The following is a 25761-nucleotide window of genomic DNA, read 5'->3' on the forward strand; positions in this document are numbered from 1 at the left end:
CCTTTATTAAACCGTGAGACGGCTATACGATTCTTTTGTCTTTCTTTTTTTCTTTCTTTCTTTCTTTCTTCTTTTTCAGAGGTACCGCACTCTGCTGAAATTTGCATACCTATTTACTTCGTTCCTGTTCATTGTGAAAAAAAGACTTCTCGCAATTTCGATCCACATGGTGGTACGTGTATTAACATTTCGCAAGAGAATAAAAAAACTTGAAAATAATCTCGTGAAATGTTCTTTTTCTTTCCGTTTGAAAATTGATTCCTTTGACATTAATTAATAAAAGAAATGAAATTATCTTTTTGAATTAATTTTGTATTAATTATATAGTTTCTTAATTAAATATCCTTTTTCTTTTTCTTTCTAAATGAATCTCGATAATGATATTTATTATTAAACTACGTTATATTATAGATAATTATGTTTATAGATAATATGACAGATATATTATAGATAGTAATAAGATTAATAAGCAAATACTTTACCAGTGTTTCCTAATCGGAACGATTATTATGCAAGCTGGTATTATCAATGGTCTATTACATTCGGAAATCTTTTCCCTTTTGCATTCTTCTACTCTCTACGTGTCTATATTCGTTGAAATTAACCGTGTATATATATATATATATATATATATATATATGTATGTATGTATAAGTTGGACCACGAGTCGATTGAAACGCAAACATGTACCATGATTCATGTTGCATGATCGTGGAACGTATATAATTCCTTTGTGAGAGACAGTATGAAAAAATGATTCGAATGTAATTGTACGATTCCGAGAAGTATCGTGCAACGATGTAAATCGATCGTTGTTATCAACTGACTATTAATACGATGCCAACAACATCGATATTAAATTTTTTCTGTTTTCTTTTTTTTTTTTTTTTATCAATTTTGAGAAAAATTCATCTACACGAAAGGATTATTATCCTGAGGATTATAAACTAACAGATGATACGATATTCGATCGTAAAATAAATATTTGAATCCGATCGTATTGAAGTTTTCATTAAATGAATTTTACTCGTATGCTTTTAGGATTGGTGTTATGGTGTATTATATTGATGATGCAAGGGATTTAAAAAAATCGTCCCGTTTTTCGAAAAATATCACGGATTTTCGGTAGAGAAATTCGATAAAATATAACAATGAGAATTATTCGCAAGTATTAAAATGAGAATTATATTACCTTTTTATATACATAGATACTTATATAAATGTATATATATATATATATATATATATATATATATATATATATATATATAAATGGTAGTACGATAGGTAATACGTTGAAATATAGCAACACCATAGATTGTTGCAACATACGTAAGGAAGCAATATCGTACCATAAGGAAATTATAAACTCGAAACGAAGGAAAATGCGAATCATGTTCTGTCATTCATTTCTGTTTTACCTGGATTTAACTTATCGAAAAGTTTCTCTTTCTATCTTCCACGTTTTTTTCTTCTCTTTCTTTTTTTTTCTTCTTTCTTGAAATTCTCGAAATTTCATATCGGATTTAGAGAGAAAGAGAGAGATTTCTAATTAAAATTCTCGACGTCGATTTGCAGCGCGTTTCTAACGTTCCTATGTTACTAAGCTACTACGGTATTCGTCGCTCGTTCTCACCCAACGCGTATTTTATCCTCGATTGTTCAGGAAATTAGAAAAAAGGTCGACATACGTGCCCTTTTGGAACGTTTTAAAGATTATAAAATAAAGAAACGACGATAGGCTTTCCTTCTGTCTTTTTTTTTCTTTTTTCTTTTTTCTTTTTTTTTTTTTTTTTTTTTTTTACTTTTTTTCCCCATTAAACGGTTCGGAAACATGATGACGTAGATTATAACGATAGTTTTGAAAGAGATCTTTGAAAGATATCGAGAAAGCGGCTAAGAGATCAGACTCGATCGAGTAGATCCGTTAGTTTCTTGTATGCGCCTTTCTAATCGTATGCATGACTGTAAGAAAAAGGATAGATGCAGGCTCGGAATCTACGATAACGGGGATGAACGCGAAGGACGAACCGGTGCGTCACGGATACATAGCTGACATATATTTATAGTTAGAGAGAAATTATAGTGTGTTTTATTTACATCGTTAATTTCGTTCTTGTCTCTTTGCTTATATATAGATATATAGAAATTTATATAGGGTGTACCATAATAATTCGTGGATATAATTCTACGAATAAATGGACAATAAAAAAAAAAAAAAAAAAAATAAGGAAAAAAAGAAGAAACTTCATAATCATTAATAACATTTTTCTTATCTAATTTATACTATACAGTTATATAGACTATATAATTATTTTTCTTTTAAAGTAATATATTCGAATATATGTATATATGTATATATATATATATATATAACTTTAATTTATGTAATTGTAACTGAGATAACTGAACGGAAGAAATATTTGTAAAAATTTTTATAATTCATTTTTATATACCAAATCGATTTTTATTGATACCATGGTAAGCATACTCTATAGATAAGTATGTATCCACGTTCATACATATGAAGCAGATTCGTCGAGGGAAACACGTTCGCGTAATGTAGGACCAAAGCGCAACATAATTGCACGAGGTACCGTTATTTATTGCGACCCTGGAATCTACCCCCCGGGCTTTTATTTATTGTCGTTATAAGGAGGGTCGCTATTTTTATCGACCATTTAATCGTCGGACGACGCGTTTGACCGAGAAAGACCAATGCCCACGCTCGAAACACGAAACTGCCCCTTTCTCCCTTCGCCTCAGTCACTTTTCTTGGCCATCCTCTTTTCTCTTCTCTCGAGGCGAGCCAACTTTCCTTATCTTTCCAACGCTCGTTACATCGAGATTTATATGCGTGAGAAACCCCGACATATTTCTTACCGACTATTATTTACCTGTCCTTTTTGACGTTTCCACGCGTTTGAATATAGTTTAATCCAATAATAATTAAACTATATTGGATTAATCTATCCAGGCTTTGAAATTTGATACGCGCTGCAAATGAAAACTGATAGACACAGAACGATACATTTGTTTTAATTTTAATGGATAAACCTTTATTATTATAATTATAATAATAATAATAATTATTATTATTATTATTTTTATTTTTATTATTTTGCCCGTTAAAATTTCATTTCCTTGTGTTAAGAATTTTATTCTCGTTCATATTTATGAAAAGAAATGAATTTCTTTTCTTCTCTTAGAAGAATAAATTTGTCATGATTAATACTCGAATCTATCGAATAAAATCTTTCATATTGCAAAGGAATGGTAATATCTGCCAGATCATCTCACGTATTCCAGCTTTTCGAGTACACTTCGTCTCTCTCTCTCTCTCTTTCTCTTTCTCTCTCTTTTCCTCTCTTTTCTATCATTCTTTTCTGTCGACACGATAAAACGTCACTCACACATGTTATTTGCGATACTTGTCTTCTTTGCAGAGAACTCCACGTATACATATCACTGTTTTTAACTCCTTTGAATTCCATTGGAGCATACACAAAGGATAGGAAAATAAAATTCGCATGAATAAATACGGTAGAAACATTTTCATTGGAATTCGAAATAATCGTGACAAAAGGAATCGTCTTGGTCAAGGAAGTAAACGAAATTTCCAAGCTTCTTCGTCTTTCTATTCCTTTTCTCCGAAGACACGAATGATCGTGAACCAAATTGACTATCGAAAGGAAATGGCAGTTCTACGAAGAAAAGAAAAAGGACGGCTGGTACCGGTGGGCAAAATCTCCTCTGAGCGAAAAAGGGAAATGAAATTCTTGTCGTAGGTTAGGTTGGATTCTTTTTATTGTTCCAAGAATTCTCTAGCTCTGAGGGAATTCCCTGTGGATCGTGAAACACGATTATTTCATCAAATCGATAATTAATTTTATTATCGAACAATTGCACGTTTATTTGCGTTATGTTTTGTTAAGATTATGATAAAAGGAAGAAGAAGAAAAAAAAAATAATAAAGAGAAAAGAATAAAGAGATGAACAGAGGAAAACATATAGACAATATTTTAATTCGAGTTCTTTATTTTCATGAACTATGGCCGTGAAAATAAGTGATATTTGAAAAATTCATTTTTATTGATTTTTCTCTCGTACGATCACTGCGCTCGTTCAAATAAGAAATAAATCAATGAAAACTCGTAGAGAACGTTCGAAACCTGCTCGAGCTTTCGTATACTCGCTCAATAATTCGAACGGGGTTATTGGTTTCCTCCACCTCCCATGAATGTTACAAGCGCCATATGACTTTACATCGCGCATCACTTTCTCGAGTTCTCTCACCGCCTGTGCTTCACTTTGCGCCCCATATCGAACTTTGCTCATGCTCGCGCGTATCTATCGCTATTATATCGGATTTATAAGTGATCTCTAAAATCGTACCTTACGTGAAATTTTTTTTCCACTTTTTCATTAATATTACATTTTCCATCATGATTAATAATTACATCTTCTATCGTGAAATTTTTATATAATTTTTATTTATATTAAAAATGTAATTATCAAATTGAACAATGTGGAAAACATTTTTCAAAATCATTAAGATATTATTTTTCTTGCAAATTTTCAACAAAATTCGGAATACTAATATTTATTTATTTGTCTGTTTTCAGTACATGGGTTCGTTTCCTGTGGCGATTCCCGACGTTGCCAGCCGAGCGGAATTCGTGCGCTCCCAACTGGAGACTCTCAGAGTGAGTACCTTTTCGTATTGTGGAAAAAAAAAAAAACAAGAAAGAAGGAAAATAGTGATATAAGTCCTTCGGTCGAATGAGACTCGAAAAATTAATTGGACGATTAGAAGAAGCGATCGTGTTCAGCATTAACTTTCTTGTTTGATTATGTTGCGATCCAAAATTGTTTTCCTTCGATTATCAGCAAGTGGCGTATACTCGCGACAAGATAGATTATTCCAGCACGCTTCGCTGCATAATAAGAATCAATAAGATCCCAGGATAATGGCCCGACATACCCCAAGTTCCATTTTCACTCTGTTTGTTTTCCGGTTTTGCATGCATGATGAATCGGGAATTTTATATTCAAATCGTTCGCTCAGCTCGGACGTACCAAGTAATTCGACGCGCTTAGATAACGTCGAAATGTGAAAAATTTCTATCGCCATCTACGAATCGAAATCCTTCAGAGAATTGAAGGACTTTTTTCCCATAGGGATCGACCAACTAGACATTTTGATTTTCTCGAAGGATATCGAATTTGAAAAGGAAACGAATTGACATTCGATTTCATTGAAATCATGTTAGATCGAATTGGGACACATTACAATAAAGAATAACAAGATTTTATTCTACTTTATATTGACGATTATTGTGAGTATGATATTATAAAAAAAAAAAAAAAAAAAAAAAAAAATATGATAAAAAGAAAGAAAAAAAATGAAAGTAATCCATACGCAAGTCGGACTAATAAATAATTCATTCGTTTCAAATTTAATTCGATATTACCGTTTTAATCGATAAATCGAACTCCTTTGTAATTTTTTTTTTTTTTTTTCGATAAAAATCTTTGTGATGTTCCGCATTTTACTCATGTCAAGATTCATGCAATGAGGAACTCTCGTCGATGTAATTAACGTGAAGCTACGTTGCTTAATTAGCCGAAAGTTACAAACGCCCAATGTAAGCTCGTGCCGGAGGAATCAAACAACAGATTTGCGGCTGGGAATAAACTTTGCACGTAGGGCTTATTATTGTAAGCCACGCTATTACTGTAAACCAAGTAATGACTCTAACGGTGCCCTAAAGGGATCAGCAAAATTTCCACGTCGGAGTTTCATCGGAATTTGAATATTCGACCGCGTACTGTGAACAGGAGAAACTCGTCCCTTTCGACAACTACATACGTCTCCATTCGAACGAGTTTATCCATGTCCATGTCTATGTGTATATTTCTATGTATGGGATACCAAGTAGTAGTAACTCTTCACTTCTATGCGAACGCATCTCTGTTACCTTTTCTAACTGGAAAAAGCAGAACTTCCAGCTTGAATTTCATGAAGGTATTACAGACATAAAAAAAAAAGGTAACATGAAAAAAAAAAGTCTCATAGTATTTTCAACCTCGATGATTTTTTACCAGAATACTGACGAACGAGAAACTTAAAAAGACTTTGAGAAGAAAATTTGGACGAAAAAGAAATAGAAGAAATTTCATTCGAAACAATAGATTCTCACATACGATTAACTTTAATAATTTTAATCGATATAGATATAGATAAAAATAATACAATATTATTATGATTAAGTATAGATTGTGGCAAAGTTTACGGCTTTAACGGATATACTAAACTATATCGTTTTAAGGAAAGTTAGCCGTGTCTTTGTAAGTTCGCCTATTTTTTTTGGATGTCCTTGTCTATCAACGTTTGCCCCAATGACTTCGTGATGTTAGGAATTTGATATTTCTCGTAGGTTAAACGAAATCTAAAATTTCATTATAAGAACCTTAAGAACGACGTTCAACGTGTCAAACCAGATATCTTCTTTCGCATTTTATCATCCGTAAGGAATAATGCGAAGATTTTAGATCTTGACGTTCTTCTTCTATTCAACAATTTCAATATATACGTACGAGAACGATATCTTGTACGATGATGAAATAGGACTCTTTCGAATTTTATCGTCAGATCCTTTTTTCACACTCACGTGATCTTCTACGCGTCGGAATGATTTTGTAAATGACATTAAAAGAGGGTTATTTTATTTTATATCTTATTTATTTCTATTAAAAGGATAATAGAAAATCAAAAACAATCGTAAGTTTTGAAAATTAATGTCGCTCGAGTTAAAATATAAAACAAAAAACAAAAAAAATGAGAGGCCTCGATTAATTATATTACGGGATGTTAATTTTAATCGCGTAACTCGTTCTAACGGTGAAGAGAGAAGGAAGAAAATACAGTCAAAATTATAATGGTTTTACGGTCCGTCTGAATTTAACCTCTCGTGAAAAATTGCTGCTCGTCTCTAGGACGTAGGAGAGGTATCTCTCTCTCTCTCTTTCTCTCTCTCTCTCTCCGTTTGTATCTTTACTTGCATATTCAACGAAGAAAATTATACGCGTTGAGTTCCCGCGGTATAATCCGACCCTCCGATATTCGCATTTAGGGTAATGCAGGGGAAATATATACCCCCTTCTACCGGGAGTAACGTCTGCGGAGGCGATGAGCCTCTTTCGTGTGTATACAAGGTGTAAATAAAGTGAAAATCACGCTTAAGTGATTAAGATGTGGGGAAAAAAGATCTGCCGATGTTTTAGAATTCCAAAGTACTCCCGAGAGAGAAAGAAAGAAAAAGAGAGAGAGAGAAAGAGAGAGAGAGAAAGAGAGTGAGCTAATAGTTTTTATTTACCTTACTAGTAACTGGTTCACTTACTGGTAAGTAAAAAATATTAGCATTTCTTTCTCTCTTACGAGAGATAAAATACGACGGAAAGTAACAAAGATGGTAAAAAGAGTAACAATAGCAACTCATGTACATGAGAAAGTTGTGGGAAGGATGTAATCATGATAGTAACTTTTGCGTTAATTACTTTGTTAAAAAAATCTTTGTTGTGTTTGTGTATTTTCTTTGTCACTGTGATAATACCATCCGAACAAGCGTAAAGATAAGAGTATGTGTATTTTTCTGAAATTTAATTTCGAGATAAAAGGAACAATTCAATAATATCATAGTAAACAAATGTGTACTACTTTGTGTATTAATGTGTACTAAAATGTGTATTCGACCGAATTTAACATTTTTTTTTTGAATATAATGACAGAACAGTATGGATTTACGATTAATCGAAAGAAGAAAAAAGTAATTTGTAAGATAGATCGTCAAAGGTTTCCCTCGTTTATTTTCTTCAAATACAAAGGACTTGACGTTTCCTTAGATCGAATATATTGCCATCCTGCTAATTATATGGGTCTCTTTGTATATTAATAAAGGAGAATTATTCATTAGTTTCTATGCTTAAGAACAGACCCTCGATATTCAAGGGAATCAGATTCTCAAGAGTGTGCTTAATATAGCAGGGCATATTTAATCCCAGCTGTACTTCTCACTCTCTCTCTCTCTCTCTCTCTCTCTCTCTCTCTCTCTCTCTCTCTCTCTCTCTCTCTCTTTCTCTTTGCCTCTGTCTCTGTCTTTGTCTCTCTCTCTTTCTCTCTTTTTCTCTCTGTCTCTCTCGTACGTATTTATACGGGATGACCTTCCTTAATCTAAGCGAGCTAATGTATTGGAAACTAAAGGAAACACGAAGGTATGTTTGAAGAATAGATCGTGCGACCGCGATTAGGCACCGAGTCATCTAATATCGTTGATTGCGGTTAACCTTCGTTGCCCGATAGAAGGAACCAAACACAATTCATTAACGAGAAGTAACATACTGCTTACGAATTTCTTGCTCTATCTGTTCTACGTTCTCGATTAAAACGTTTCTTGTCAGAACGATAATCTCGTTCGGGATCGTAGACGAATTAATCGTCTTTTCTCGATTGTGAAATAATATTCTAACTTTAGATCAAAATTATCATGTCTTCGAAATAAGTTAGATATCGAAAATTTATAAATTCTTTTTATTTATTTTTAAAGCATATTCTTCTTCTTTCGTTAATAAGTTATTTCTAAACTATTATCGTACGCGATATTAAATTTGCGATATAATATCGCGATATATATATATATATATATATATACAATATAATATTAAATTGCATCGCCGAATGTTTATTCTATTTTATTGAAGTCGACTTCTCGTTAGAATGAATAAAACGAATGTACCTAGAGATTAAATTATACGAAGCGAAACGAATACTATAGACACAGAGAGAAAGAGAAAGAGAAAGAGTGAGAGAGAGAGAGAGAGAGAGAGAGAGAGACGAGACGAAGAGTAGGAAAAATTTACTCGAATTATACGAAGACGAGACAAACGGGCAAAGTCATAAGCGTAAGGACGCTCGAGCGATTCACATTCTTTGCGCCTTATTTCTTCTTTCGCGCAATTACCCGACTCTCTACTTGCCCTCTCTTTTACTCTGACCTTTTCGAAGAAAAACGCCGAGAAGTCGCGACCAGGGTTTTTTTTTTTTTTTTTTTATTATCACGAAAGCATCATCTTCCTCTCTTATACCGGTCTTCAACTTTTTCGCTCAGAGAAATTTATATCCATGCGCTCAATCTTTCATTTATACGAATACAAAGAATCATCTCATTTCCAGTTTATTTCACTTGTATTTTCGATATTAGATATTCTTGTTCATTATTATTATTATAACTATTATTATTATTATTATTATTATTATTTATATCGTGTGCCGATAATGATGCGATTATATTCATTTCATTTTTTCTCTTTTTTCTTTTTTTAATGTCTTCAATCTTTGCATAAGCTAATATATTACTTATAAATCTTTATCATCGTATGAACATACAAACTTAAGTCTTTCGAATATATTATTATTATCTGCATACCTAAGGAATTATCTCGAATTATAAAGGACTATACTGATCGTAATGTAGTCGCAAGATTAAAATAGAAAAGATTCGTTGGTGCGAATGTATAATACGTACCATCGAGACAAAGTTACCTGAAATTATAATAAAACCAGACGGAGAGAAGAAACGAGGCGAAGAAAGCAAAGGGAGTGGCTTCTCTTCGTTGTTAAGACGGTAGTCTCCCGTCCCGTCGTCGCCATTGAAGTCGCCATCAAATTTGCCTTGAGGCTTCTTCACGTTAGTCTTAATATCGCGATCACAGTTTGTCGTTACAAATCAGACACATCGTAGATTCTCTGCATACCTAATGGAGCCTACGGAAATAAAATGAACGACACATTTTTGCTGTCCCGATCATTTTATAGCAATTTGACTTGTCAAGGAATTGACATTGATAGATCTTAACGTGAACATACCGTACGTGACTTAATTTGCATGCGAAGATGAAAAAAAAAAAAAAGAAAAACAGAAAGTTAATACGCTACAAAATAATATATACGAACTTTGATCTTACTATCGAATTTATTCAAACATATATCAAGGGTTTACTTCAATGTATTTCAACGTTTTAAACGAAATAATTACAATGTCGTTTGGGAAAAAGAAAATATATTCGTATAATTATCTCTTTTAAAAAATCATCGATCGTTGTAAAAATAAGGTTATACATCAAATGAGATAGGATATATATATAAATGAGATGGTCTTCGTTGTTTTCTTCTTTTTTTTTCTCTCTCTCTCTCTTTTTTTTTTTTTTTTTTTTTTTTTTTAACGATACTTAAAACAATACCAGACTGTAAATATGAATCGTATAAGACGATTGATATCAACTTTATGTTTCTGAATGACATAGTTGTTATAATAACTTTCTCCTTTAAAATATATCTCAAAATCCCAACACATTTATTACATACCTTGATTAATACCAGTACACGGCATATCTAAAATCATTGAAGAATTACATATCGAACTGTCTTTGATTTTTCTTGCCGTTGGCAGGACGAGACAGCAGTTAAGATAATCGAGAGAGGATACGCGGAGGATAAGCGGAGGACACGCGAGACGAGTCTCCGGCAAGGTCAACGAGTTATAACGCGAATAAAAAGCTTAATTGACGGGGAGGGGGGGGGAGTTCGTATTCGTATTTGTTTCCTTCTCTAACTTTTCAAACGTGTATGTGTAAGCGCTCACGTTCACTGTATTAACTGAATTGAATGTCTTCGTGGCCTCTTTCAAAATTGATGTAACACATACTTAGTAGTACTTGTTTGTAGCATTGAACTACTTAAAATTCGAGTCTCGATCGAATTCGAATCGGTCGATCGATGAACGGATGAATCTTAATTTAATGCTACTAAAAAAAAAAAAAAAAAAAAAAAAAATGCTTTGTATTTCCCATTAATCCTTTATTTGACGTACGTGAAGAATCGAAGTAATTATATTGTCAGTGGTAGAACGAAAACTGCAAAAAGGAAAGAGAGAGATAGAAATAGAGATAGATAGATAGATAAATAGATATATAGAGAGATAGAGAGAGAGAGAGAGAGAGAATGATATAAGGGCAACTAAGAAGCAAAATGAACGGTCAACATTTAGAAGAGACATTATTGCTGATAAATCAAAAATTGCTTCGAATTTCTCGACGATTTGATTAAGAAAACGATTTATTTGTTATTCGAATAAAAAAAAAAAAAAAGAAAGATTCGAATAGAATATAAAGAATTTCTTAGTCTCATCTATTAATTTGTATACGATCGTACAAATAATAGATACATACATACGTACATACGTACATACATATACGTATATATATATACATACATATATGTGTACATGCGTAAACGTGAACTGTATACACATTTTAGTTTGTCGTGAGTTTAACAGAGCTGCAGCTTTGTAAGAAAAAGTGGAAGGCCCAGTATTCAGATGAGTCTACTCCTTTCTCCTCTTCCCTTTCTCAAAGAGAATCAATGATATGTTCGCGCGACGCGATATTCGCGGACGCGTTAGTCCCAATGAGATTTTACGATAGCGACGTGAAAGTTAACAAGTCGCGGAGAACGAGTTTCGGTGTAACTGGCCGTTTCTTTATGCCCCTTAACGTTAATGCCCCACCCGGCTGGTAGAATTAGCCGGTTACCTGCTAACATATACTACCTTTTATACGATCGACGTAAGTCGACGAGCGACTAAAGAAAGAAAGAGAGAGAGAGAGAGAGAGAGAGAGAGAGAGAGAAAAGAGAGATGTAAAAATGTAGTCTGCACCTACATGTTGTGTGCGTGTGGCCAACGGTGGACAACGATGTGGTCCGTTTGTCCAAATTTATAACAAGAACCAGGTGTCACGATTTATGAAGCCTCTCTGTCGAATGCGAGATGGAACGCGTAAATCATTCGGCCACGTTCTGTTACATATTACATTATTTATTCTGTACTTCTTTTTTTCTTTTTTTTTTTTTTTTGTTTTTTGATAGTTTTTTTCACTTTTTCATTCTTTTCTTCTTTCTGTGTGTGTTTGTTTTTTTTTCCTTTTATAGAGATCCTTAGTTTTAACATTTCCAATTATCCATTGTCTCTCTCTCTCTCACATATATTGTTAACGTTGATAGTATGATTATTATCTAGAGGGATTATATAAAATAGATATAATACATCTAACGAAACGAAACAAAGATAAATAACGAATATACGGACAATAAAAGAATGAAACGGAAGGATCTTTTTGAATAATAATGTCAACGTAAAATGTAAGAGATGCAGACGACAACGATAAGGGAACGACGATGGTGACCTCGTTGAATCACATTTTCTATTTTATATTTTCATTTTGTAATTTCTTTTTCTTTTCTTAGTTCTTTTTTTTTTGTTTTTTTTTTGTTTTTTTTTTTTTTAAACTAATTTCAGTAACAGAAGAGAACCACGTATTGTGAGCCACTCGTCCGCATTATTTCTCTGTTGGTAATATTTCGATTACGTCCTTTGTCCCTTTTGTTCTATCCTATGGTGGCAGTGGGGTAAAAGGGGGAGATCGCGTTTTGCACAAGATAATAAAGCGCATTCTAACCACCCCGTCCTCTTGTTTCTCTACCTCTTCCCTTCTTCTCCTTTTTATGCTTTCTTTTTTTCACCCCATCCATCCGTCTCTCTCTCTTTCCTCTTCCTACCCTCTTTCTTTCTCTCTCTCTCTCTCTCTCTCTCTTTCTCTCTCTCTTTCCCTTCTCTCGTTCTTCTTCTTTCCTTTCTTTCTCTTTTCTACAAAGCAATATACGCGTTTCCTGCTATAAAAATCTTCCGTTGTAAAACGAACAGGAGTGAGACGCGCGTCAGTTCCGAGTACTCCCTAATTATTCACACGCACCAGTTGGTCGGATCGGAATAATAGAAAACGAAAGCTTTGCACTCCACCAACACCATCCTACTCGCCCTCGAATCGTCGTCGGTTCTCAAAGACGTAAGATTTTTCGATCATATTTCTCTCTATCTCTCTCTCTCTCTCGTTCAGAGAAATATTAGCAACAGCATCCAGCTGCATCATTGACGATTGTATTTTATCACTTTCACACTTTACGAGCCATAAAAACAGGATATCTCTCGATTCGATGGATCTCGATCGAAATTCGCACTTCGAACGTAATCTAGTCCGACCGATCAAATAAACCGAAGAGTATCTTATCGTAAAAAATGTTATTCGTTGGAGGAATAAAATTGGCCGTAACATTTACTCGAAAAAATTATTTATTTATCGCTCGATTAACGAGTTAATTCTTTAAATGTAAACCTCTCGCAAGAGTTTGTAATAAATTTGGTAAAATTAAGAAACAGATAAGTTCTACATCTAGCCATTTATGATCGTCTTTAAATTGGCCAAGAGAGGAATCCAATCGTTTTCACGGAATGTAAAATCAAATCGATGGTTCACGACCATGGTGGAATGCAATTTGAACAAGGAAAAAAATTCAATAAATACATTCCTTAAAGGCACGGCAATATTAGCATAACATTGTCTCCATTTTCTTCTTTTATTCTTCTTCTTCTTCTTCTTCTTTTTTCATTCTCTTTCGACCATCACTACGACAACTATGTTGTAACGATTTATTTTAACTAAAATGTTTATCTCAAAAATCGATATAAAAAACTCGTTATCATGGAATATTTAATCGATTGAAAATATTTTCGAACTGAATCCATAGAATTTTGCTGATAACAAAGAAAGGATAAGAAAGAAAGGACATAAACGAATAGAATGTAAGTACGAGATAGAGATCGAGAAAAAGTAAAGGAAGCGTTGGAACGAGGAGTAAAGTGGAAAGAGGAAAAAAGAAATGACGATACAAGAGAGAAAATTTGTCACTGAGCTCGACGATGAAGAAAGAGGCGCTTTCGTCTCTTCGATTGCAACGAATGGGGCAGTTTGTCAGTTCCAAGGGCCTTCTTCTTTCTTTGTCCATCCTGTATAAAGGTACTTCAAGACAGAGGGCTACAAGGAACAGGGAAAGAAAAGTGCCGAAGATATCCTGCACGTGGAGGCATTCATATTGATTTTGGGGATGGCTAGGCACCGACCTCTTTCACTGTGTTGCTGGTATTTCGCATTATTCCATCCTTCTTCCTTGTATTTCGGTCCTTCTCATCATCGGAAAAGGGAGAATACGGTGTCAACGGTAATCCCTTTATACACACAACACAGTTACAGGAAGCACACGCAAAGAATCTTGATAGGGTGCCTCGAATCTAACGATTCCTAGGGATTATTTAACGTTGTTGTTTGCGATCATAGCGATTGGCAGCGATTTGTCGAAAGATTTTGGAATGGGGAAGCGAAATAGGAAGGGTCTAAGTACTCATTAGGAAGGGATGGAAAATTTGAAGGACATCGCAGTTGACCGCATTCTATTATAGTATGTGTATTCATGTGTCATGCATGTGGATCACCCGTAGATCAACTCACGGTGATTAGAGGGGTTAATATACCAAAGGGTAATAAAGCCTCTCCTGAGTAAAGAGCAATTAGTCTTATCTTTTATCTTAATTATCGTTTTGAGTTATCGTCTACGACTGAATATCAAATATATTCTAGACGTTATTAGCGTCGCTATGATGTTACCGATAAAATGATTAAATATATATATATATATATATTATATATATAATATTTATGATCGATCTCTTAATCTTATTCGAGATAATTATAGAAATTAATTTGACGAAGTTACATTTTCGTTTCTTTGGAAAAAAAAAAAAAACATTAAAATATTTTATTGTCGTATCACTAACTGCAATACGACGTATACTCCACGTGCAATTAGTTTATAGCGTGATAAATGATTTATAAGGTAACAAATTACGTTCATTATTATCGAAGAAATTACATTTCACGCGAACCACTTACATTCACGTTTAACGCGTGACCCAATAAACGAACCGGTGCTCGTTCGTACACTCCATATGATTTGTAGTATCATATATATATATATATATATATATATATATATATATATATATATTATTACGATATTAGATTTATTGCGTTTATTTATTATAGCCCCTTTAATGGCTCTAGGTCTTTCTTCGGCATTCATCTACTCGCATTTCCTTCGTTCGCGGTGAGATCCTTCGAGGTCGAATTATGTTCGAAGTGTTTTATACACGTTTAACCCTTTGCACTCTGCTGTCAGCGTTACGGTGATGTATGAACGTTACACCATAACCGAGTATCAAGTATCGATATTTAAGTAAAATTTCTTATTATTGGCATACAAGGAACGAAAAGATTTCATTATTTAACTATACATTGTGATACATTTTTAACAATGATAATAATTTAAACTCCCTTCTTTTAACGTCTCCGGCAAGCTGCGACCCCGATTATTCGAGTCGTATTTCATGTCAAAAGATCGACTTCGAGGGATCGAATAGAATGAAGGGGATCGTAATAACGATAAGAATTATAATTCGTTCTTGACTTTTTTCTCTTATTTCCTTCTCCCTCTCTCTCTCTCTCTCTCTCTTTCTCTCAAGCACATACAGATTTCCTTTACATCGTGCTCCACGATTCTCGCTTGTGAAATTCGAGGTTTTAATTTTATAAAAGTTAATATCAAAGGCCGACGAGGTCGCATGGTGGATAGTAGTACTCTAAGGAAGAACCTTTGTAGGCAGTTTTATTGAGTACGAGCGTGTTCATCCCTCAATCTCCTCCCTTCTTCTTCTTTCCCGTTTCCTTGGTGTCAGATTCATCCTGATTTTCTTCGCTCGTTCGCACATCCGACTTGCTTTTTGACGTTAAACGAGGCGTCAACGAACAAAGTGCCAACGAACGACGCCACTGTCGTATAATTCTTCAACCAAAAGTGTTATATACAATGTTTTGTTTCAATTAAATTTTTCTGACAAATTCTTATTCTCTTTATCAATATATTTTTATTTATTAATTTTTTCCTCCTTTCTTAATATCTACATATCTATAAAATCGTTTATCGGTTAGTATGAATATCGACATCCATATATCTTATAGTTCCAAACACACTTATATGAGTACATATACTTATATATAGGTATATATATCTATATATCTCTTTATATATATATACATATACATATATATATATATATATATATATAAATATATCTACCAAAATGGAAGAATATGTTCCGAGTCCCATTCAAAGAAGTTTCCTACGAGCTTGCCTATTCTTCAAATCGCTTGCATATCGAATATATAACGCAGAACGAAACGACCGATTCCAGCCTTTGTAGGTAGTTTTATTGCGATGGCACTGCGTGTCCTCCCACACCCTTTTCTTTCCCTTTCTCACTGTCGAATTTATACCGTTTTTCTTCGGCCCTTCGAATTTGACCGTTGCTTTCTAACAACTTACAAAATTCTTTCTATCTTTCTCTCTTTCTTTTTCTTTTTTCTATCCTTTTCTTTTTTTTTTCCTCTACTGTCTCTCGTCGTTCTCATCGAGCAACGTGATCCCTTTAATGGCATTATGCATTTACGACGCACTAAGCTCTTTACTACGGTGGTTCAACGCGACGTTGACAAGATTTAATGCAACATACTCGATTCACGACTTCCTGGCCCACGCACAGACATACTCGTTGCTACCAGACTGATTTTTAAATTGGATTCCGCTCTTGGATCGTTAACATATAGACCATTCGGACTATCTCTTTTTATCTTTTATTCTCTCTTTCTATCTCTATCTTTCCCTCTGTCTCTTTCTCTCTGTCTCTCTCTCTCTCTCTCTCTCTCTTTTTTTTCTTTCTATATACGTATCATCGCATCTACATTTTATATTTTTTTACGAGCTCGTACGAAGAGTTTATGACTTGTTTATTATTTCGCTTAGCATTGGTCCGCCATAATAAAATGCAGAATTATTGACTTTGATCGAGACTGAATTACGAAATGGAGAATTTATGTACACGTGTATTCTATTGGTAAGTTAATTAATATACGTTACTATGATCCATTCTCACTTTTGCAATATTCATTACTTATTCCTTTCGCCTCTCATCAATGTCATTTGTTATCGTTATCTTGGTTTTAACGTGCAACGCTTGGACTTTATCTGTCCATTGAAGCCTGTTAGTTAATCCACTAAGAATAGTTGTCGTTGTACGTTGTATAGTAAAGCTACTGTAATCTCTATTCTATGTAGTTATTCGTTAGACTCGTAAACAAGTATTAGCCTATTTCTGAAATCTCTAAATTAATTTCTTTCAATTCACTCTTCCAACTTTATATAAGAATAATAAAAATAATATATATATATATATATATTTCTATTATTATTATTATACGATAATAATAAATAATAACGATAATTTAATGATAGGTATAATTTATTGATTGAGATAAAATTGAATCGTAATAATAATGCTATATCTTCTTTTTCAATATCACATTGATTCCTTTTATACATGATCCTTAATCTCCCGTTAGAAATATATGATGAAAAAAAGAAAGGATAAAATTGTAACGATTCAGTCAGCTCGTCGCATTCGAATTTCCATTGTTCACGAAAGCGTAGAGAAGAGGATAAGGAAGAGATAGAGGAGAAAATGGTCGAAAGGGAGCCCTTTTCTGCCCAACCACGAACTAGCAGCCTCCTCTCTGACATCCGTTTTCATCGTTCTTGCTGCTTCGTCTTCGTCGGCTTTACACCAGTCAAATACAGACATCGTCGTTCTCGTAGTCTTCGTCAGCGCCGTCGTCGTTGTGCCTATATAGGTCAAGCGTAAGCGCGTAGCAAGCTCGACTATTCTCATTAAACACCTCTAGGCGACGTTCAATGGGTGCCGAGATTGCCGTCTTTTGCACACCCACCCACTAAACCCTTCACCCTTTACTTCACCATCACCACAACCTACTAGCAGCTGCTTCATTTCTCCTCTTCGATGCTTCTATCCTCCTCACTTGCCCTCTCGAACTATCCTTACCTTTGGCATAGGACCACACACGCGTATATTCGTACGTGCAAAGCTTCTCTCTCTTTCTCCGTGTCTCTTTGATTTTCTTTCTCTCTCTCTCTCTCTCTCTCTCTCTCTCTATATATATATATATATATATATATATATATGTGTGTGTGTGTGTGTGTGTGTGTGTGTCTCTCTTTGACTCTCTATCTTTCTCACACACGCATGCATGCACACAGCCATACACATATAATCTCTCTCCTTCTGTGTGTCTTTCTCTCTCTCTCTCTTTTTCTTTCTTTCTTTCTCAAAGTCTCAGAACGGTTTAAAGCGACTGCCGATGCCTCGACATTCCCCTGGGTCGTTGACCCCCTCGCCCTCTACCCTGACACGCGTGTGTGAACCTTCCTCTTCCTCTCCGTCTCTTCTTTCTCTTTCTCTTTTTCGTCTTCGTCCCATCCTCCACCTTTCTTCTTCTTCTTCTTCTTCTTCTTCTTCTTCTTCTTCTCCTCCTCCTCCTCCTTCTCCTTCTCTTCCTCTTATACGGGTTCCTCTCGTACAATCGAGAAGATCCCTTTTCAATGTATATGTTTTATTTGTGTGAGTGTGCGTATGTGTATGTAGTCGGAATGCGCGCGTGCTCGCAGATTCTTATGCCTCCTTCTTACACGGTCCCTTCGTGTGGGGTGCGGTATCCCTAGCTCTGTGTGCTTCGATCTGGAGTACGCTTTTATCTCTCTGTCTCTTTATCTTTATCTTTCTCTATCTCTCACCAACAAGTTTCAGCACGCGTGTTAACGTCATCACCAATCTCGAGTAACCAAGCGGAATGAAGCAAGTTAATTTTCTTTTCAACTTTAAATCTTAAGAAATCCTTTCGTTTCTTCTTTTAATTCTTCTCTTGGAATCGACTTAATTCAATTCGATTCGATCGTTTTTCTTTCAATCTTCTATCGTTATTCATAAACAAATAATCAAGAATAGATTTTCTCAGAAGCAACGACACACTCTAATTTGTTTTCTTTTATTTTTTTCGATTAATATTTACTTTTGCATTTCAATTATTATTTATATTGTCTTTTTTTTTATATTTTTTATATTTTCAATTATTATTTATTTATTCAACTATTAGTCGTTTAACGGCTGTAAGAGGAGCATTTGTATTCGATCGAACGTAAAACTATTCGAATTGAGGCAGTTTTTAGAATTCGATTTTCCCTCGAAAACTAAAGAAAAATATTTTGATTATTCCACGTACATGGGCGTAAACTTTACTAGACGTTCCATAGTGCACGTCTAAAGATAACATCGTGGGAGGATGTGAAATACTGAATTATATATTCGTTCGATTCTGCATAATCCGAACTCTTCTCTTTCGTTGCTTCCATGAAGACTCATTGTTGACTTTTGTACGACATAAACGCGTGGGTGCAAATAGTATGTATATATATGTACATACATACAGACATACATATAAACATATATGTACCAAGCAATTCGATAGAACGTGAGATCGTTGAATGTTCAAGGGTATAGAACGACTCGTTCTATACCCGTTCTATTCTTCCTTCTTATTGTCGTTCTTTTGGAAAGGAAACTCTCTTACAAATACATACGTGTGTGTGTGTGTGTGTGTGCGCTAGTGCTACAACAAACTGTTTTTCGACAGCGCCTGTCCTGTGTATCTTTCTTATATTAAAACATATAATTACAAACATTTTATTGCACTTACGATCGCTGTAATTACGAACGCTTACGTGTACTTACAAATACGGTAATTTCCTTCTTCTTTCTGTTTTTCTTTTTTTTTTTTTGTTTATTTTTCTCTTTTTCTTCATTTTCTTTTCAAATGAAAGCAATGCCCTTAAGAGGAGTACCTACTACGATCTAATCATAGTCGTTATGCGATTCCTGTCACGTTTCTATCTCTCGAATTTCATCGTATTAGGTTTCGTTTCTTTTTCTTTTTCTTTTTTTTTTCCCCCTTTATGTTATCGCGAGTAGGTATCTACTTAGAGCTAGTTTTAGAAGCATTTGAATACTCTTTTTTCGAAACTCGAATAAATTTTTCGTGCGAAGAAAGATAAGAAATATTTTATCTAAATTTATAACTATGAATAAGTCAATGCGTATTTATTGTTTGTTATGAAATACTTTCTTTCTCTCTCTCTCTCTCTTTCTCTCTATCTCTATCTCTATCTCTATCTCTCTTTAATTCTTTTATCACTTTTATTAATAAAGATCTCGAGATCCGGGAAAATATATCGTGACGCAGATGCCTGTTTAAATGAAGTAAGAGAACGATCTCAAACATTTTTACACTTGACGAATTTTCAGTTATTTTCAAAAGACTTCTTTTATCATATATATATATATATATATATATATATATATATATATGAGGTACAAAGAGATTTCACCAGGCGACTTTATTATATATTCGCTACTTTCTTTTGCTCGTCGATCCAAGATTGTATATAATCGTTCTCTCTTTCTCTCTTTCTTATGAAATCTACTCGTATGGTAGACATCATATCATGAGTAATCTCATTTTGATGAATATTCGATATTTTGTACAGTATTAATCAATATTATTTCAATCTGTATCATAAGTAAATATCCAGAGCGATTTCTAGAAATAATCGAGTATATAATTTTCGAAACGGAGAAAGATAACAATTATTTTTCTACTTTTTTATATTTCTTTTAACTAACTCAAAATAAAAAAAAAAAAAAAAAAAGTAGTAAAAAACTCATCAATGAAAAATATATTTTTACGTTTTGGCTCCAATTTCTTTTCTTTTCTTTTTCTTTTTTTTTTTTTCTTTTACGATCGAACGAGATTATTAAATTCGAATTATTAAGCAACGATGCGAAAAAGCTGACAAGGATAACAAGTGAAATGAACAAATGAGTAGGAGTGAGAGAGAGAGAGAGAGAAAAATCAGGCGAGAGTATTAACGAGATGAGAAAGCGGATTACAAGAGTTAGGAAAAACGAGAAGGGATAGGCGGGTGGAGATGAATGGTAGCGTGGAAAAAGCTGAGAAATAAGATGCTCTTCTTTCTTTTTCTTTCCTTTCGTTCTTCGTCTGAACACTCCCCTACCTTAGTCACTTTTTTTTCTTCGCGTCCTGGTGTGCACTCCTAACTGCAAGTCGAAAGCAGACGAGAAGGAAGCAAATGGGATCTATATACATATCCATACACACACATACAACAACAATAACAACAACAATAACACACAAACACGTATATATATATATATATATATATATATATTCTTTAAAGTAGACCTTATTTTTCAACTTAAACTTAAATTTTTTTGGCATCACTTAGTACGTAGCCTTAATAAACGTTTTATATTAAATCAACCGGTGCTGGTCTTAAGGATTATTTTTTTATAAACTAGAATCATTCTAAGGGATCAGACAAACAAAATTCGAAAAAAGAATTTTCCTCGTGTATACGTAAGAGGCAACCACTGATGTTTTTACATGTATACATACAATTCCATATAATCTTCGTTGTGAGCCAACTTCTGTCTCCATAATCAGCCACGTCTGACATCTCCGAAGAAAAATGGAAAATAGAGAAAATTATTCAATCCATTTCCCGGTATTCTCACATACACACACACACATACACGAACAATATTCATTTTCTTTGAAAATCCTTCTTTCCAAGTTTTTCATATATTTCATTAACTATATATATATATATATAGATCTATAACGTATATACATCATTTTCATCCTACCATTGTTTCTATATTAGCAAGAGTAATCTTCTATTATTCGGGATCATTCATCATATCGGTCCATTCATCACACTTTGGTTCCTTGTATCTCTCAACACAGTAGCTTTCATAAATAACGATTTGACCATTATGATAAACTACATATCAGAAAATCGATCGCACGTCTATTAAGTGACCATTAAGTGAATGAACGAGACTAATCGATGTACACGAACATCGGTACCAATGAACGTCATAGTACTAAAACTGTAGTTTTATTATTGTTGAAAATATTATTGTCGTCAATCGATGGTAAAATAAATGCATCGTAAAGAATTATATAGGACCTAACGATTGAGAAAATCTATGAATTTCATGATAACAAAAATATTAATACAAATTAGTTCCTACGACATGTCGTTACGTGTTCGTACCTATCCTGTTAAAATATATATATATATATTTACGAGTGGTACTAACTAGAAGCTACTAACCGAATAACAGCAGTCCAGTGCTTTGATTTATGTCGATGACTCGGAGAGACATCGGAGTTCGTTACTTCGACAAAACGAAGAAGATAACGGAAAGGAAGGAGTATGAGGAAGAGAATAGAGGCCATAGGAACGATAAGCTAATTGGGTACTACATCGTTTTAATATGCATAGAAAGCGAGCCGATCTTGTTATGAGTCGCACCCTTTTCTTGCGGCCGAAGTAATTTTGCTGTTCTTAAGGGAGGAAAAAAGAGAGAGAGAGAGAGAGAGAGAGAGAGAGAAAGAGAGAGAAAAGTAGGATCGATATCGTAGGAAAAAGGGAGACATGGCGTATGAGGAAAAAGCCATGAGAAAAAGCGAACTATCTTCTTCTTTCTGCTTTTTCTCGTTTCTTCTCATCTTCTTTATTTCTTTCTTTTTCTTTTACCTTCCTTTTTTCCTTCCTTCTTCTCTCCTCTTTCTTAGGCAAGGCAGGAACGGATATAAATCAGCATATTGCCTGCCAACCCGTAATAACGGGAACATCAATACCGTCGTATCTGTCATCTCGAACAAAGCCAAAAATAAGAGTCGGTGAAACGGGAATACTAGCCGATAGTAGCGAAGGAGAAATCTTTTCAGCGGTCGAATATTTTCATTTCTCGCTTTCTAAGAAGAAAAAGGGGAAATGTGTATATATGAAGAGAGAGAGAGAGAGAGAGAGAGAGAGAGAGAGAGAGAGAGAGAAATGAAAGATAAAAGATTTGTCGAGGTATCGACGTAATAACACTTTACGCAGACTTACGTTAAAATTTTTTACATTATAACCATTGAAACGTAACGTATGTACGTAGATAGAAATTCAACGAAATGAGAAATCATGAAAGAAATATAGAAAGATGGTAGAATAAAAATGAAAATATTTCTCTAATCTTTCTCTTTGTATTTACTATTGCGATGATTGAAAATAAAGTACAATGAAACATCTTCCCGATGATGCGCATTCATCCGTACATATTCAAGAATCGAATGTAGAGAAAAGCGGTAGACTAAACGTAAGCAGAGATAGGAACAATATACATCCAACGAACGGACTTGCCTGTTTAGTCGTCCTCGAAATACGAATGAAAAAGGAATGGGACGAACAGAATTCGTGAAAAAAACCAATATCGGCAAGCGCATTCTTTCTAGCTGCGTTATACGGAACTATGTGCTTTCGACATTTTTTCTCTTTCTTTTCCCTTTTCCTCCTTTCCTTCTTCTTCTTTTTCTCTTTTCTGTCTTTATTCTCTCTTTCTCTCTCTCTCTCTCTCTTTCTCTTTCTCTTTCTCTGTCTCTCTTCATCTGTTTCTCTTTGGTCTTGCTTCTTCTATTTGGCTTCATAGAAATCTCATCGATGCAGATTCATCTTCATCGACTGAACCTAGTTCGAAAGAGAGAGAGAAAGAGAGAGAGAGGGGGGGGGAACGAATTATCGAATATCGAAGAAAAGAGAATATCTTGTTTTCATCGTCCTTTAGAATATTCTTCCGTCCTGCAGACAATTCGACCATATCATTGTTTTCTTCCTCGGATCGTTGAGGTTTTATCGAAGTTGTCCTATTTGGATTTATTTATTTTTTTTTTTTTTATCTTATATCTTATTTTGGATTACTATTGGAAAATTCATCTATGAATTTTTACGATATAATAATATCGAAATATCAACGATTAAAAATTTATATGCCGCCCATAATGGATCATACGATATATTTATTGCGTTTTATGATATCGTTAATATTTATCTAGCTTTGAATGAATGTAATCTTTAAAGGAGGATAGAAGGAACGTTATTACGAACATTGGACGGTTTAATCGTAGGAAAGAAAGGAGTTGACCAACATTAAAGTAAAAAAGTTGACCTCAACCGTCATGTTCCATCCCCCTTCTTTTCAAGCTCTCTTTATTAGCCACAATAAAGAAAACCCAAGCAATATCGCTCCTCGTCATTGGAATTCATATATTCTTCGTGGATCCTTCCATATTAGAAACCCTAAATTCTCGAGAGGATACTTTGCACTCTCGTATCTTTCTTCTTTTTTCTTTTTTTCTTCATATTCTTACCTACGTCCTATCTTTATAAGAAAGAACGAAATCCGACAAAAGCTTTAATTAGCAAAAGAGTAAACTTTAATGTCATTCAGTCTTCAGTAGATGTCCACGATCCATTGGCTGATTATACATTTATTATATTTAAATATTTTGTTTATTGTAAAAAAATGAAAAAAAAAAATATATATATATATATATTATCAATTAGTCTTGCAATTGCCTTCAATGATTTATAAATAACAAAGAAGAAAAGAAAATGACATATATTATATTTGTAATTATTTTATTGTAGTTACTACGATATTTTATACAATCAAATTTTACGAATCACCCTATCTAACATAGAAATGTAAACTGCCGAAATTCAAGTATAGTACTTCAAAGAGTCAAGTCCAATTGGTGAAGGGTTGAAAGAACGAATCAAGGTTTTTTGTCGATCGAACATTTGGAGGTCTTTAATCCCGTTCGGTTGTTCGCAGTCAAGTTCTTCTCTCCTTTCTAACGTTCGCCATTATCGGCGTCGTTCTCGTTCGCACACGGGGCGGCTTATGACCAGATCGTAATAAAGCCACCCTCTCGTACATTTTCATGCGAACACTCGAGGTTCCGGGCTGGTCGTTCCGCTCGTTGCAAATCCTGACCGAGTCTGTGCGTCCTCTTCTGGCCTCTTCCTCTTTCACCTCCTCGCTCACTCATCCCCTCTTCTCTCACCTCCTCTTACTCACCCCCATTTCCTCCAGTCAGCTCATTGTGAACGTCAGGCGGCCCGAGCACCACCGGATATTTACAGTCTGCAGTCTACGTGCTGTTCCTACTTTAATATCCTGTCATTGCCTCTGACAAACGCGAAAGGAGAAGCAAGCATGAAAGAGAAAAAGAGAGAGAGAGAGAGAGAGAGCAAGATGATGGAAACCGTCTTGTTCATTGAAGATACGAGCAAACGAGAAATGGAAGCAAGAGAGACAACAAGTATCTCTTCTTTCGTTGACTTTCTCAAACATGAATCTCATTGATTATGATCGACGAACTCAAATCATTTACAATATTTTCCAAAAATTTTCATTTATTATGGGAAGAGAAAAATGACTTTTTGGAATTTTCAAATGGCCAGAAAAAATTCTAAATGTATAACTTGACATATATAAATTTAACAAAATCTCGGTTTTTTTTTCTTTCTTTTTCAATGGCACTAAGCAATCATCTATTCAACTTAATAATTAATATTATTTCATTATTATTGTTATTATTGTTATTTATTTAAAATTAATAATAAAAATGTAAAAGTATAAGTTAAATGATATGTGTCTCTTACGAATAATAATCAGCCAAGTACCACTCCATACATTTATTTATCATAAAATCAGATAAAAGTAAGATATCCCATTTACTTCCCTCTTCGAAACTATATACGAGAAGAAACGTTGCAGAGAAAGTTTCTCTTTCTTTTTCCTCTCTCTCTCTCTCTCTCTCTCTCTCTCTCTCTCTCTTTCCTTCTTTCTGTCTCTTTCGAGTTTTGTTGCAGTAGGA

The 25761-nt window shown here is 34.2% G+C and overlaps 1 protein-coding gene across 3 annotated transcripts in view; it reads left to right on the forward strand.

The window, feature by feature from the left end:
• The window catches only part of LOC124423679 (tensin-1-like), a 196134-nt gene that overhangs the window by 14890 nt on the left and 155483 nt on the right, over positions 1-25761 (forward strand). For all 3 annotated transcript variants that reach the window (XM_046961733.1, XM_046961727.1, XM_046961740.1), the window contains one exon: positions 4626-4706. In XM_046961733.1, the coding sequence (XP_046817689.1) occupies positions 4626-4706 (81 nt within the window). The remainder of the gene's footprint in view (positions 1-4625; positions 4707-25761) is intronic.

The sequence above is a fragment of the Vespa crabro genome, chromosome 1 (assembly GCF_910589235.1).
Source record: "Vespa crabro chromosome 1, iyVesCrab1.2, whole genome shotgun sequence".
Classification (NCBI taxonomy): domain Eukaryota; kingdom Metazoa; phylum Arthropoda; class Insecta; order Hymenoptera; family Vespidae; genus Vespa; species Vespa crabro.